This window comes from Etheostoma spectabile, unplaced genomic scaffold, assembly GCF_008692095.1.
Source record: "Etheostoma spectabile isolate EspeVRDwgs_2016 unplaced genomic scaffold, UIUC_Espe_1.0 scaffold00005373, whole genome shotgun sequence".
In the NCBI taxonomy this organism is placed as follows: domain Eukaryota; kingdom Metazoa; phylum Chordata; class Actinopteri; order Perciformes; family Percidae; genus Etheostoma; species Etheostoma spectabile.
Window position 1 is genome coordinate 94,505 of NW_022603256.1, and position 16,335 is coordinate 110,839.

The 16,335-nt window shown below is 44.8% G+C and overlaps 1 protein-coding gene across 2 annotated transcripts in view; it reads left to right on the forward strand.

The window, feature by feature from the left end:
* slc12a2 (solute carrier family 12 member 2) overlaps window positions 1–16,335 on the forward strand; it is a 62,427-nt gene that overhangs the window by 37,947 nt on the left and 8,145 nt on the right. The window contains exons 14-22 of one of the 2 annotated variants that reach the window (XM_032507978.1): window positions 1,846–2,001; window positions 2,717–2,816; window positions 5,339–5,450; window positions 7,584–7,724; window positions 8,483–8,589; window positions 10,180–10,259; window positions 10,642–10,785; window positions 12,129–12,176; window positions 16,180–16,302. In XM_032507978.1, the coding sequence (XP_032363869.1) occupies window positions 1,846–2,001; window positions 2,717–2,816; window positions 5,339–5,450; window positions 7,584–7,724; window positions 8,483–8,589; window positions 10,180–10,259; window positions 10,642–10,785; window positions 12,129–12,176; window positions 16,180–16,302 (1,011 nt within the window). The remainder of the gene's footprint in view (window positions 1–1,845; window positions 2,002–2,716; window positions 2,817–5,338; window positions 5,451–7,583; window positions 7,725–8,482; window positions 8,590–10,179; window positions 10,260–10,641; window positions 10,786–12,128; window positions 12,177–16,179; window positions 16,303–16,335) is intronic. The other variant, XM_032507979.1, reaches the window with a different exon arrangement.

Consider the following 16,335-nt stretch of genomic DNA (forward strand, 5'->3'; position numbering starts at 1 on the left):
CCGTCTCTGGATGACAGACTGGCTCTGCACTACTTAGGAATATCTCAATATGTCAGAAGCTGTTTAGAGGTGATGTTGTACAGCATACAAACATGCTACCCTATATGTTTGCTAGTTATTTGTTTGTAAAGGGTCAGTTCACGAAAATACAGAAAGCATTCTCGGTGACCTCCAGTTCAGTTTGCGATGCAGAGAGCAGGATTGGGAAAAAGCCATGTGACTCCTATCCTGAATACACAGAAGCAGTGTTGCTGCTAACTACCTGATTACACAATCTTGCAGTTCAACTTCCGTGTACTGTATATTATATCTGTATTGTAAGACTATCAAGGAAATAATTGTGAATCGGGGCCGGAAGCATTTGGATCTAGCAGCTGGGGAAACGTTGGCAGGCAGAAAAGTGGTCTAACCTTTTTTCACCAAGGGCCCAGCTTGGGCCAGTCCCGGACTGTGGCAGCGTTAATGTAGAGCCCAATAGTTTCTGGGTTGACAGAATCCTGGATGGAATCGTGGAAATGGTGAATTTAAAAAAGCTATAAGACAGCCTCCATAAGGCTCTACATTAAGAGATTAGAAAATATGACTAGGTTTCCAGCCGAGCCGCCCCACTGTAACTGTAGTTTAAAAACGTCTTTAGGCCTGGTGGGGGGGCAACTTGGTACACACTGCATTTGGCTGTTAGAAGCTGCAGGTTGTCATCGTTAATGAAACAGTCACTGGAAGCTGTGTCTGCCTTCTCACATAACAAAAGGAAACTCAGACTTAACTACATCTTTGAGTTTTAGTCACTCATACACTTAGTTACTTACAAATATCAAAGGCTAGATTCAATAGGAGATTAATTTAAGATATGAAATACCAGTTCTAGATTAGGCTGAAATTCTTTAGAACTTTTGGTTAGAGACGTTTATTACCCAGAGGGCTGGAGACAGTTTCTTCACAGATGAGACTCTGGGTTATACCACACCTTTACATGCTTGTAATTGTGCGTGAACTGGCCCTTTAGACTGTAGAGAATACCTAATTGAAATGCATATCCAGCAGTTGATTTTTTCTATATTGAGTTCTGTGCTTTTTTTCCCCCCACAATACCAAAGCTCTAGCAGAACTCCAGGTACAGATTCTCTATTCCTCCAAGCAGGTCATATAATCACACAGACTTAAATGGTACATGGCTTAATTAGAGGCGAGCAGTAATACAGACTTCGACGTCTGGATTGGACTGTCTCTGCAACCACAAACTATTTCTGGGCCATTAGGTGTTGTGGCCTCTTCAGGGCCGTTCTCCCAGAGAGAAACCGCACCATCCGTGTACCCTTTATGTCCTGTGGTTGGTTTTAGACTCTGTCATTGTGTAACCACACAGTCTGACTGTCCCATCACTAAAATCCTACTAGTGTAGTGTCTGTGGTACCCTGTAAACCAATGTGGTCTCTAATAGCTGGTTTAACTTCCGGTCTCCAGTCTAACAGACTGCTAACTCCCATTCTTTAACCCAACACATCTCCAACTTTAACTTTGTCCATGCTCTTTAACAGCCACATTTAATATTTTAAGATCATAAAAAGGATTGGGAATGTTTCCTTTCATGGCGGATGACCACAGTGTCTCCTGATTGTTAGTCTTTTGAATTGCAAGTCAAACTGAATTTGGTCACGGAGTCTCTGACAGATCCGACCTCAACCCAAAGAACATGAAGTTCATTTCCTCCATGTGCCATCATTATTAATTTTTGGAAACATTATGAAATAGTATGTGACAGCAATCTTGAGTTTGTTTGATCCCTTTTGTCATATCGCACGCCTTCTGCTGCCGTGTTGTGACTGCGTGTGGTTGGTGCTGCAGGGTGGCGCCCCAGCTTCAAATACTACAACATGTGGGTTTCTCTGGCTGGAGCGGCGCTGTGCTGCGGGGTGATGTTTGTCATCAACTGGTGGGCGGCGCTCCTCACCAACGCCATCGTTCTGGGCCTTTTCATCTACGTCAGCTACAAGAAGCCAGGTGAGTTATTAAACATTTCTTGTTTCTAGCCATCTTTTTACAGAATTCAGGAATGTTTCCACCTGCAAACCAACATTCATACCCTTGGAATAATAATAATAATAATAAAAAATGCTCCAGTTGCGTAAACATGACACAATGTTGCCAGTAATATGACAATATATGGTAGTTGACAAAACAATGTCATGAATTATTTTCCCACTCCAACACAAGTTGTTCCTGACTCTGACTGGGGCAGCAGCTCACATTCAGCCGGGGTGTGATCCCAGGGCGCCCCCACTTCAGTTCTTTCTTCATGTGAGCAGTCCCTGTACCCAGCCGTGTTTGCCAAGAGTTAGTCTATGTCCACCATGTTCTACTTCGAGGATTGCTCCTGTGCCGCAGGAAGTCCTGCTGAATGTCCCTCTTTTCATCTTCCTCATTCTTTGTGTTGGCACTGCTCTTCCACACACATCTATGCACCTCTTTAAACCCAAAGATGGCCGTGCAGCTCTGAATATACACACACACACACACACACACACACACACACACACACACACACACACACCTGTGTGCACACTCAGTTTGACATGCAGCTACACACACACACGAGGCCTTCTCCTTGCTGGTAACTCGGCATGGGTCAGCCGGCCTTTGGCCCAGCAGGACGACCCGTAAACACACTTCTAAACTGCCCTGTGTGTGTTGTGCCTGCATGCGTCCTCCCCTCCAGATGTGAACTGGGGCTCGTCGACCCAGGCTCTGACCTACCACCAGGCCCTGACCCACACTCTGCACCTCAGCGGTGTGGAGGACCACATCAAGAACTTCAGGTACCAAACATATACAGTATGCAAATATGTACATTTTTATTTACCTGAATTTCATTTTGACAAGGTAGCTTAGCCTTACAGCACATATCATGATGATTATTATGATGGTGGGCAGTGTGCAATTTTGTTGGCTAGTGGCAGTGTCTGCATGCAACATGAGCATGTCCACGCAGAGTGGTGTGTCTGTGCATTTTATCTATATATTTATGCACTATGTTGTGTTGAAGTTTTTTTAACAGATATTGGTTGTTTGTCCAAGAAAAAATTCCCATCTTATCTCTTATGTCAGTCTCAAAAAACAGAATTAAATAGGCTTTAGCCCAAGCTGCTATCAGCTCTGTCAGCTATACACTACATCTAGACTGTTAGGATATTACAGAGGAAGGTTGCTGACCTTTTATTCATTCATATGAATTCTATTTTTCTATATATTGTCTATTTTGTGTGCTGTACTTCATGTGTGTCCTAAAATGAAGTCATTATACATTATACTGTATATAAAACACAGAGAAGCACCCCCACTAATCAACCTAACACACCTGCAGTTTCTGCCATTGGACCAGGCAGTTCTGATATCACCAAGACAATATTAATAGGATATTTGAATGACATAACATAATGGACGTGTCAAGATTTTAAATTTGAAATTGATTAAATTGAGCATTGATTTTGACTATTGAAATCAAAAGGATTCTTTTGTGTCTCTCTCCACCCCAAAACAAACACAACGTAGCTTAGCGGCTGTTAGCAAGTAACTAAAGACACAGGGTGATGTTAGCTTAACGGTTCTTAGCATGCAGCTAAATAAACAGGGTAAAGGTAGCTTACTGGCTGTAGCCATGTATCTTTAGCTGCATGCTAACATTAGCTTAGCCGCTGTTAGCGGTAGCCTGCAGCTGCTCTGTTCCAGACAGCGTGGCCACTACCCAGTCTGAGATGAGTTGTCACAGCTGAAAAGAAAATGTTAAAATCAAATTGAAATTAAAAATGTAAAGTTAAATGGAACCATGGATTTGCAGAATGGAGACACCCTTATGAGGAAATATAAAATAATATCCTGAAATGTCAAATGTACACAGAATCACAATATAAAAAATAAATAAATAAATCAAAGCAATCACTGTTACTGTTGGGTGGGTATTGCGCAACAGAGGTGACCTTCTGTAACATATTTTGTTAATTTTGAATCTCATCTTTCTTCAAATTACTATAATTTGTACGACCAATGTGTGGTTTAATAATATGATTATGATATGATTCCCCTATACATTTTAACCCCCCAGCCCTATGCGTGCCCAATAAAGCTTTATCCTTACAACCAGTATGAATAAAGGGAAGAATCTATCATTGAACAGCATTCATTTAGTCATTTCTGTTGAAAATCCACAAATGTAAAAATACCCTTTTCTATATCCGGCACACGGAGTGTGTTCTCTCTCTACATGCGCACACACAGTGTTTTTTGAAGACGACTAGTGCCGATGTGCCGTTGGCTGTTCCCATGGTAGCAAACCAAGCAGGGGATTAAAGGCATCTGATGGTGTCTTCAGAATGACTCGTGTGTCCTCCTCTCCCCCCCTCCCTTAAATCCCATGGCGCTTAACATATTTGCTTTGATGTGCGCTACTCTGCTCCTGTTGTGTGTGTCCTGTGCTGAGAAGACTAGCGGCCACTGTGGAGGTCAGAGGGAAAGGGGAGGGAAAGCCACTCTCTTTCACTCGGTTAGGGCATGCTCAAGGATGAGACAATCTGGCGACAAGATCTTCGAGACATTTTCATAAATGTGCAATAAGGCCAGAACCGCAGTTGGCCATATTTGGTGTGTTTTTAAGGAGATCTGGGTCTGGCTCAGTGGCATTTTCATCATTGCTAGCAAGACACCTAATTCTGTGTAACTGGAAGTCTCACCTACCCCCCCGCACCACCCCCATACAGTCGCTGGGTCAATGAAGTCATGGCTCACTTGAAACCTGAAAGGGATCCGTTAATCAATTCCATAACGCATAAAGCTTCTCAAAGTCAAACCGGACTCAGCCCACAAAGCTCTGGTTATGAATATGATACCTTATTTCTATTTTTATATAGATTTAATACTGGTAAATAAATCGTTTAGTGAAGTTTAATATACAGGGGTGGGGTAACGGACTGTAGTTGATCTCCTTCCCTAAGAGGAAAATAAGGTTGGACTTAATTTTACAAATGAAATAAAAAGAATTCTAGGCAATGGTATTGGTTCAAAAGTTGACCAGGATAACGGAGAACTCCACTTGAATGTGTGTTGCTTAAAAGTTAGAAGTTGATTACCAGTTGTTATCGCCAATAGATCCCTGACCATGACCTTTGAGTCCTACATCTGAGAACCCCTTCCATAAAGTACAGCACCCAGTCCTACACTACTATAACAATGTCGCTACTTTTTAGCTTTTTGTCTGTCTGTGCTCGTCAGTCCCAGGCTCTGGATGTTGTGGGATGATTGTTTATGTTAAGTAATTGAATAATAATGGTGACTCACCCCCCCCCAGACCCCAGTGCTTGGTGATGACAGGTTACCCCAACTCTCGGCCCGCTCTCCTGGATCTGGTCAACAGCTTCACCAAGAACGTCGGCCTGATGATCTGTGGTCATATTCGCACGGTGAGTTGATATTAAAAAGATGTTCATACAACACGTCACCGTGGTTTTAAGCTTCAGAGATCGGTAATGCTCCCAACTCAGTTGTAGCGCAGGGAACCGTGTTCAGTCCTTTTTAGGCTCCGACCAAGGTGCCTGTCCTAAAGTACAAATTCCTCATCATTCAATACCCGATTTAAACGCCTATGGAGGAAATCACATCAGCATCAGTGGGCCAATCAGCACGCAGTATGATTCTACCAAGATCTAATAATGTCTGTGATTGGCTGTCTAACGTTACACGTCGTAGAGACATGCAGAAAAAACTCTACGTTACACAGAGACAATTGGGGGGGTAGTAGTTCAGTCAGTAGGGAGTTGGGTTGGGAACCAGAGGGTCGCTGGCTCAGGTCCCCGTACGGATCAAAGTGTGGTGGTGGACTGGTAGCTGGAGAGGTGCCAGTTCACTTCCTGGGCACTGCCAGGTGCTCTTGAGCAAGGCACTGAACACCCAACTGCTTGGGGCAGCCCATTAAGTGCATGTATATGTATGTATGTAACCCAAATGGTATCAAGTCACTCGGTTCACTTCCATATTTGTTTTAGCCAACAATAATGATAATTTCCCCGTTTCGTTGCTTAATCAGTGAACCCTTTAGTGGCAACCCGGACTTTGTTGACCAGTACGGTAGCATTCTACACAGGCACAACCATACTTCTTTACTATCTCATCCACCACGGGCCCGCGGGATCATGGGACTTTGCACTCTGGTTACCCATAACCAAGAGTGGAAGTACTTCTATTAAATAAGTAGAACTACAACCCTCTGCTGCCCACACTATTTTCTGATGTTTCAGTTAACCAGCAGACAGCAAATCACACATACCATAACACCTGCTTGTTGCTGCTAGCCAGCTGTTTCCACGTGGGCTGTGATTGATCCATATTTGATCCGAGGCGTGATGATGTTGGCTGAGGTCTGCTTGGTGTCGTAGTGGTGACGCTGAAGGCAGCCGGCTCAGTGGAATTTGAGTTCAGTGTGATGGTCGGCTCATATATCTATTCCACCAACTCCCATCATGCCACCTATTCATTATGTTCCACAGCCCATTGTGTCAGTTGGCAGTCATTCAGCAGTATTACACATATATAGTAACAACTGTGCTGGAGTCATAATGGAGTTGTGAGTGGGATATTGATACTGACTATCGGCCAATAACAGTGCATTGGCTGATCTCACATTAACACAGAATAATGACCCACATACTGAGCTCGACATGTTAAGGTCTTTCCACAAGGGGAGGACCACCAAGCCTGCGTAGTCGCGTGGATCCGCGAGGTCTACTACGCTCCTCATGAGAAGGACAACGCGCCGCGATTAAACGCCAGGCGATCAATGTGTGGTAACCATGGAGATTCTGTCCACTACCGTATCCCTGCCGTACAACTGAATGAGATCAGCTGACTGTGGTATCAGAGAAAGACCTTCACAGGTCCGTTGACAAACTGGTATGGAAACACTGTTTTGGAAGGAAGTCAAATATCTTAGTTCCTGTTAGCTGATATGTGGACTTTGCTGTCTATAATGATTCCAATGGAATCTTTTTTTTTTAAATTTTTTTTATTGGAATCGTTTGGAAAAATTGGTTTAGAATCCGAACAACGGATCCAAAGGCTGCTGTAACCAGCTCTGGATCACTCTATTCTGTTGTTGCTCGACATAAATGCATTATTTATTCATTTTAAGGTGATCCGTCACCACAGAAGTGTGATTTCTCCCCCGTCTGCTCACTGAGCCTTTACGCCGTGGAAATGGTCTTTGATCAGTCTCCTGCCAGGTGTAACTGCTCCTTGGGAAAGGCCATTCTGATTGGATGAATGTGGGCTGTGTGTAGTCCTGCCTGCCACTTTTGCCCCCCAAGCTAAACGCAGTAAACACTGTCAGCTAATGGCAGTGGAGTTTCCTGGCTGAAGGGAAGCACTGTGAGCTGGTTTCTGCAGGAAGAAACCAGGTCCCTGATGAGCGGGTTCAGTCTGTGATCTGAGTGAATGAAGCATATAGCATGCAGGCCTGCCGTATTTGTTACATTTTGTGTGTGTGTGTGTGTGTGTGTGTGTGTGTGTGTGTGTGTGTGTGTGTGTGTGTGTGTGTACAGGGATACAGACGGCCAAACTTCAAAGACCTGACCACAGACCAGGCCCGGTACCAGCGCTGGCTGCTGAAGAACGAGACCAAGGCCTTCTACACGCCGGTTTTTGCCGAGGACATGAGGCAGGGGACACAGTACCTGCTGCAGGTGGGGACACAGCACACGTCACTGACTCTGCGGTAAACGACGGCTAGCAAGAAGCATTGTTCAGTCCTGATGTGGACCGGCTCAGCGGGGGCCGGCAGCAGACCGCAGCCAGCCCTGTTGGCTCCCTGCTCTGCACATGCTTCCAATGGAAACTTTTCACAAGGGTTGCCAACCACAAATGTTTGAAGTTTGATCCCCTGGTTGAGGATAGTTATGATCATTGTGTAAGAGGCTATGAACTTTATTGGATTTGGCCCCTGCATGCCCTTAAACTATCTCAAACAATGGGATCAATCGCAAATCAAAATTATTTTAATAACCCAGTATTGCATACGTGGCCTCATTAGGCTGCATAGAAATAGAAACATTGGTTCCCAAGAAAAGAGGAAAAGGAAACTGTTCAGGAAAGACATTCCCTGCTTTCTTCAAAGATATTATTCAGTATTTTTGTTTGTGTGTGTGTATAATGGAGCTTGAATGGAAACCAGAAGACGGTGAAAGTAGCAGGCTCCTGAGGACCTGAGGCACAGGGCTCCCAGAGTTGAGTCATACACAGAACGGTGCCAGCGTTTCCATCTGAAATGTCCAAACTGAGGCCTGAGAGGGAACACAGCGTATGCACTAGGAGCTGGCACCAGTGACCAGTTTAACTCTTACCTTCCTGCTCCACAATCAACGGCTCAGTGACTCCAGCATTTAAGAAAAGAGTCGAGCAATGAATTGATGAGATTGTGATTTCCCTTCTTCTCCCTGTCAAGGCTGCCGGTCTGGGTCGCCTCAAGCCCAACACCCTGGTGCTGGGCTTCAAGAACGACTGGAGGGACGGCGACATGATGAACGTTGAGACTTACATCAGCATGATCCAGTAAGTGGAGCGAATCGGCAAAGAACCAGAGCTGCTGTGGCTCAGTGGTAGAGCGATCGGAAGGTTGGTGGTTCGATCCCTGGCCCTGCATGTCGACACTGAGCCCCGGGTTGCTTCAGCTTCACACCCGTTACAATCCAAGCATTACCAAGCATGCGTCATTACAAATCTAACCCAGGGACCCATATAGTTGGGTCTTACTGAAAGCAAACCGAGATCAACTCATCAAGCAGGTCTTGGTCTGCTTGTTCGGATGCGTTTCGTGCACCTGAGTGCGATTGCTGCACTCTCACATGTCCAAACGAACCGCGCCAGCGAGAGAATCCAACCAGTACGATTCAACCTAACCCATTTAAACAAGGCAGGTGTTAACGCGCCCTCAGATACCCATGAGGGTCCAAGAACCCTGTGAGGGTCCAGGGGCCCCGTGAGCCTCAGGGCCCAGACACTACAGCCCTGAGCAGGATCCTGACTGCCCAAGTATGTGTGGTACTGCTGCACACGCTCCGTGCAGCGTGGGTCCGTGTGAACCCTAAAGCAGTCATGTGAGACTGTGAGTCAAGGACTTAAGCTGAATGAGTTCCTGATTGTAAAGTGTGGGGATTACGGCGTTAGAGCTGAAGGTCAGAGATGGTTCAGCCCGACAATATTAAAATCGTAGCTAATACGCTCAGCAATGCGTCCTTTACTCTCCATCCAGCGAGAGGCGAGGCAGCGTACCCCCGTTAGAGCCTTCTCTCAGCCGACAGAACCACGTCTTCTCCACTCGCTTTAGTTGAGCATGTCCTGCTGATTATGATTTTTTAGTTGTTGTTGATGTGGACAGTACTGTAGCATTGTTGAGCTCACCACGGGGTTTCTTAAGACTCGGGGGAGTCTTAAAACAAACAAAAAATCTCCGGCCTTACAAAGTCTTCACTGAAGAGTTGGGTTCTGGGTGCAAGGCGGCTCGAGTCTCATTCTCAACAGATTTGATTAGATTTTTTGTGTAATTTTCCCCATTCAACATCTCTGTTGACATTTCATTAAAGGCTGATACAAAGAGTTTTAAGGCTGGAGCCAAGCCAACCGATTACGAGATGAATCGTGACCATAAATCTTTTGATCCGCAAAAGAACATTTTGAAAAAAGAAAAAAGCGAAGGTCCGAGACTGAGAACGGAAACTTCATAGACTTCCATGGTTGAAGCTCGCTCTAGTTGTGGGTGGGGTAAACATTTCCATGGTAACAGGGAGCTCCACCAATCAGTTAATGATACGCTGTTACAGTTAGGATTGTGGGTAGTGTAGTACTTCTCCATGACATGGTGAATGAAAGATGTTTTCCTTAGAACAAGGTTGATTTCATCCAGACTTCTACAGAGCAGAGACCTTGGTAACAGCCTCCCAGCTCCGGCTCCGTCTCCCTGGGATGGGTTAGACTTCATGGTGGATCCTTCCAACAGGGACCACACTGTTGAGCTCTACACTCCTAACATTGGTGTATGCACCAGGACCAGATGCACTGTGTTAACAGCGGCTATCCACTGGAGGCCTTTTAATTTGAATTTTTAATTTAAAGTCTTTAATTTCTGTTTTATTTTCTTCTCAGCGATTCCTTTGACTTCCAGTTTGGTGCTGTTATCCTGCGACTCAAAGAGGGACTGGACGTGTCTCATATCCAAGGACAAGGTATCAAAACACACACACACGCACGCACGCACGCACGCTCGCGCGCACGCACACACACGCACACACACACACAACACACACAGACAGAACTCTGTTGGTTGAAATCAAAATGATTCTTCTACACTGCATCACCTGCAACACAACATGGCACGTGTCTCCAAACGCATATAAAATAATCAACTTTAATCAGTGGAGTAATTTAAAGAGTGTTTCGGTGTGAAGACTACTGAACTCTAAAGTTCTGTCTGATTTCCTTTTTTTCCCTGTTTTTGTTTTTTGTCATCACACTGACATTTCTAATTCCCACCATCTTCTGTTCCCTCTCCCCTCCTTGTTTTCTCCTCTGGTCTCCATCCGTCCACTCCTCCCTGTTTCCTCCCAGATGACTTGCTGTCCTCCCAGGAGAAGTCCTCGGGGATGAAAGATGTGATAGTGTCCATAGACACCAGCAAAGACTCTGACGCAGATTCTTCCAAGCTGTCGTCCAAGGCCACCAGCCTCCAGAACAGCCCGGCTGTGCACAAAGGTCAGCGCTTTGATCAGCCCAGCACACTGAAGACACAAGGAGGGACATAGAAGACATAATCATTTATGAAGTTAGATCAAAACTAGTTTCATATTGAAGACAATAAAGCACTTCTATACTGTAAACATCTTATTTAGGCATACTGTATAGTATCCATTTATGCATTATGTCTGGGGCTCTAGCTTGAAGCTTATTGGTTCATACTGGAACAAAAATATATAGTTTCATCTAACTCTAAATCTTTAGGTCAGGACAGAGGAAGGCTTTCATTCAGGAAATCAGTTTAACAACATTCTCAGAGATCCCTCTTAATCCATCAATGACTTCTATTATGTGCCTCCACACACACACACACACACCACACACACACCACACACACACACACACACAGCTCCAACAGGAAGTTGCCTCAGTGACCCACGACTCTGGTCGTTAATTCTCCCCCCCCCCCCCCCCCCCCCCTCCCCCGACTCTGAGCAAACAAACACCCACCAAGTGTTCCCAGCCTGTGGCAGTCTGGGAGTATTCGGCCCTGTCCTGCTGCCTGCTTACTTTATTCTCTTACACTATGTTACATTATTTTTGGTCAAAGTTTAGGTACAATATGAAATCTATAAAACAAATGCCCTACAACGAGAGGTGCACATGTCACTCAAATCTGCTGATCATTTGAGGTATTACAACTCTGGTTGTATTGTAGTTACCGTCCCTTCGATCGCTCGGCTCCCCAAAGGAACTGCTCTGACTGGTTCTCCAGTTTAACTTAGCTGTTGATGTAATCTGTCTCACAGACCTAACTCCAACAGCAGCACATTACTGTGTTTTTTAAACAGAAGTACAGCTCAAATTCACTTTCTAAATCAGATGTTTTTGGTCATTCTTGAGTAAGGCTCTCCACACACATTGTGAATATGAGGGTCTGGTGAAGATAAATGCCTTGATTGGGCTAATCCTCTTACTGTGAGCTGAGCTCCTACTGTACCTGAGCCGTCATTAAGACAGAATCTCCCTCCTCAGTGTGGGAGCTTTTCATCTTAATCCCAGCGTAGTGTCGGTGGAGAGTTGGGTTTGGAGAGGTGCAGCTGATTTATGTGGATTTGATCCCCTCCAAATGGCCATTGGAAGCCGGTGTAAGACATTTCCAGAAAGGGGAGAGACTAAGTTGTTAAAGCTTCAGTTAGCATGAAGCTAGCTGTCTCCTCAGGACCATCGGCGGCTGTCTGCTTTTAATCCTTCTTAATACTGTTCATGTTTTGTTGTACTCAACTTCATCTTGATTCATGAAGTCTTCATCAAAGCAACATTTCACATCAATATCTCTCCTTTTGTCTCACATTTCCCAGATGACGACGATGATGGCAAAGCTACGACTCAGCCCCTGTTGAGAAAAGGCAGGAGATCCACTTTATTGTGTTGCCTTTAAACCTTTCTCTCTCTGCTTTGTTTTCATCTGAATCTCCATCCGTCTAGCTCTCTGTCGCCTCATTTCTCACAGTATATTAGGAATTCCTCCTGTAGTAACATCCCGTCCTGCGCCCGGCTGGCTCTGTCTTGTCTCTCCACGTCTAGCTTCTTTGCTTTGGGGAATAACATCCTGTCTTTTCCTCTCTTTCTCCAGCTTGTAGCTCAAGCCCTGTGTGTGTGTGTGTGTGTGTGTGTGTGTGTGTGTGTGTGTGTGTTGTGTGTGTGTGTGTGTGTGTGGTGTGTGTGTGTGTGTGTTGTGTGTGTGTGTGTGGTGTGTGTGTGTGTGGTGTGTGTGTGTGTGTGTGTGTGTGTGTGTGTGTACTCAGTCCAAGTCTTGAGTATTTAATGTTGCCAGTGTCTGCCAACATTTCTATTTCCTCCTTTGGTCTTCAGTCTCTCGCCTGCTGCTGCTTCTCTCTCTGCAGGGGACACTTTGTCTTCCGCTTTCTTTTCCAGGATAAAAACTGCTCTACTGTTTCTGATCGCTGGTGTTTCCCCGTGTTCATGAAAGAAATCATCAATGCATCAGAAAATAGCTACTTAGAGCAACAATGTTAAAGAACATGTCTTCCTCTTTAAGAAAGTCCCATTAAAGCTGCAGTAGGGAGATCTGAGAAAACGTGGACTTAGCCTAAAAATTTGAACGAGCACACCTTACAGGTCCCTCCCCCTTGCTCTCTGCTGCGCTACAGCCCCCCCTCCACAGCTCCTCCCCCACAGCGGGGCCTGCCGTGAACGCGCAGGCTAGTAAGCAGGGCCACCGATGCTTTCCACATCCTCATGGACAATACAGGGATTTACTCTGAGTAGGGTATAGCTTATATAAAAAAATTGCTTATTTAAAATATTCTATTAAAAGTTTTGTAAATATTTTCAATGAAAGGTTTAAAATGATTTTTTATGTAATCGCTCATTTGTGACAACAAAGTAGCACTTTACACAATACATTACTGAATTACCTTTTGGATCTAAACTTTCAGTAGGAATGATGAATCAGTGAGAAGCTCAATAAGCCAAGGAATAACATCTTAGAAATATGTCTTTGGTTTTATTTTGCATATGGGTAAAATAATCAGCTTTTTCAGAAAAGTACTCCTGCACAAGGAAATACTGAACATTTTGATTTGGACTGAAGACGATTCCTTCACGTGCCTCTGTGTCCGGGGCCATGTCTGACCTGTTGAAGGAGCACAAAGAATTTGTGTCAGACATTTGATTTACAAATTACATCCTGAGGGGAAGATAAAACATGTTTAAAATAATCAAAAGTAGAAGTCTGCCTTGCCAAACTTCGACAGGGACAGCGCACAATTAAAGTAGTTTAACCATAGCTACATTTGTTGTGATTGACAAAAAAACATTTTGGCTTACTAATTGTAGGTATCGAAACAATATTGCTTATACGGAGGGTGAAGGAGTTAGCAAGTAAAGTTAATCTTCACCTGCTACAACATTCCTGCTGTGCCACAAGCTAACAAGCTAACTGTTAGACTTAGCAACAAGCTACAGAGTAAACTGAGATTTGCGCTATCACCAGTGTACTGAAAGTGTACTGTAACCATCGATATCTTAGTTGTGTAGTTCTTAAAAAATGAAATAATCAAGCAGGGATACTTACATGTCAAGCAGAAATGTGGCTAACGCTAGCTCTGAATCCGTGTTGAATCCTTCTAGGAGGCATAGCTTCCTCCACCTCTGAAAGCCGCTTCGATGTTGACCCTCGCTTTATTTCGGGCTCGGTTTAATTCTTAAGCTCGCTTTTGTCATCGGTCTTCTTCTGTTTGCCAGTCTTTGTTTTCTGAGCAGGTGTCACTCGAGAAATTGTCAGTTTTCCTGAAAAGTTATTTCTCCGCGATTAGCACAACTGCAGCACACTGGCAATCTTGAGCTTGAACACGGCACGCGCTGTGCGGGGGGGGTATGAGCGGCGCGTACACGAGAGTGATTGACACTGCTAAGACAGTCCTCCTTGCTCTGATTGGCTGTTTCTGACCGGGAGCGGTGTATTTCTGCTAGTGGCAGTAAGAGGACAGAGAGGAGCCACAGGAGCTTGATTTTTTTCACAGATTATCTGTCCATATTCTACTGTCAGGACATAGTGACAGTTTTAACAAATATGTAAAAATACATTTTTACAAAAGTTACCTACTGAAGCTTTAAGAAGTGATTAAATGGAAAAAAAAAAAAAACTGGCTCAGTTGCCCCCCCCCTTCTGTCATCATCACACCACCCAGACAAAAATCAAGAAAAGATTACATAGTAACTACAATATTCAAACCCATACAACAAAATAATAACAAAATAGACAATAAATCATAAACCCAAGTATTCATAACACACCATCAGCCCATCATACTTTCTCTATTTTCTAGTGTAGACATCCAATCTGGCAAACCCCCCCCCCCCCCCCCCCCCCCCAGTCATCTGACAAGCCCACTGCCTGATAGACGGCACCCTTCATTCTTCCATTCTTAAATTAATCTGTCTGGTTATCATGAAACTAGTCTGGACCCAGCTCCTTATGTTCTTATCCATGCTGCGTAGGGTTGATCATCTCCCAGAACAAATCATCTCGGCCGGTTTCTAACTTCAGGGCAGCCGTTGTTGTCTGTTCCTCTCAGGACACCATGAGGCCATTGTAAAAGCAACGCAGGGAAAATGGACAAAGGAAAAAAAAGCGCAAAATGGGTCGAGGGAAACCGCTTTGCCGAATAAGTTGTTACGTAGTGAACGTGCAAGTCACGTGACTATAGTCCCGGCATCCATCGGATGGGGGAAGGATCGGGAAGCAGGTCCCATCCAGGGCGCTGTGCACTTGTGGCACAAGGTACGTCGTGGAGTTGCGTGCTGTGTCTCAGCCACGTCGGGTAAACTGACAATTTAGTAACAGCTTGAATGGTACGGTCCTGCACGCCACGTATACACACAGGTGAAGGGTTGTTGAATGGTACGGTCCTGCTAGCCACGTATACACACAGGTGAAGGGTTGTTGAATGGTACGGTCCTGCTAGCCACGTATACACACAGGTGAAGGGTTGTTGAATGGTACGGTCCTGCACGCCCCGTATACACACAGGGGAATGGCTGTTGAATGGTACGGCCCTGTGCACCGTCTCGCTGACTCCAAGCCTGTATTCTACACGGGGGCCAGCTTGTACGAGCTCCCTCTCTCCATTTACACATGGAAGTCAGCTTCTCAACTCTGTGATTGAGCGAGCCGGTTTGCGATCTCCAACCACGCGTAACGTCAACTCGTGGTCATCTACGCTTTTCATAGTCTAGTTTATTCGCTCTAAACCAGTTGATGGAAATGCTTCTAATTCACTTTTCTTTTCTTTTTATCATCATTTTAAAAGTTCCCTTAAAGTTCACTTGACTATTAGATGGAAACATGACTACTTAAATTAAGAACACAGTGTTCTTGCACATCTCGTCTTCTTCATTTTAAGATTGATTCCTTAAAATGAAAACATTACCTCTGAGTCTGTCTTTCCCCTCCTCTACTCGGAGGCCTTGGTTACCAATGTGCAGGCCTACTAATATCTAACTATATCTAACTAATATCACCAAAATCAACAAGTCTGATATCTAACTCTAAAATGAGCAGAGGAAACGGTGGAACTGTAGCGCGGCGGTTTCGTTCTTTGCCTTTTAGTTTTATTAGAATTGTGAAACATGTTTAAGTGCTTACCATCATACCCTTCACAAGACCACAAGAGTCCAACTGTACATAAATGACTCATCCAAAGTAGGCACGGTTTATCCACGGGGGAGTAGGTTCCACTCTGAGGACTCCCCACAGGATGACATAGTCTAGTAATTACAGTTGTATTTTATCATCTAAATAAGCTTTTACTGTGTTGGTGTTGTGTGTGTGTGTCTCCTGTGGTCTACGTGTGTGGTGTGTGTGTGGGGCAACTCTCCCTGCAGAAAAGAGGAGCCCGACTCTGCCGCTGAATGGGTCCGACCAGAGGCTGCTGGAGGCCAGCCAGCAGTTCCAGAAGAAACAAGGGAAGGGCACCGTGGACGTCTGGTGGCTGTTTGATGACGGAGGTGAGACGGGATAGTTCTGGTTCGGCCTGATGT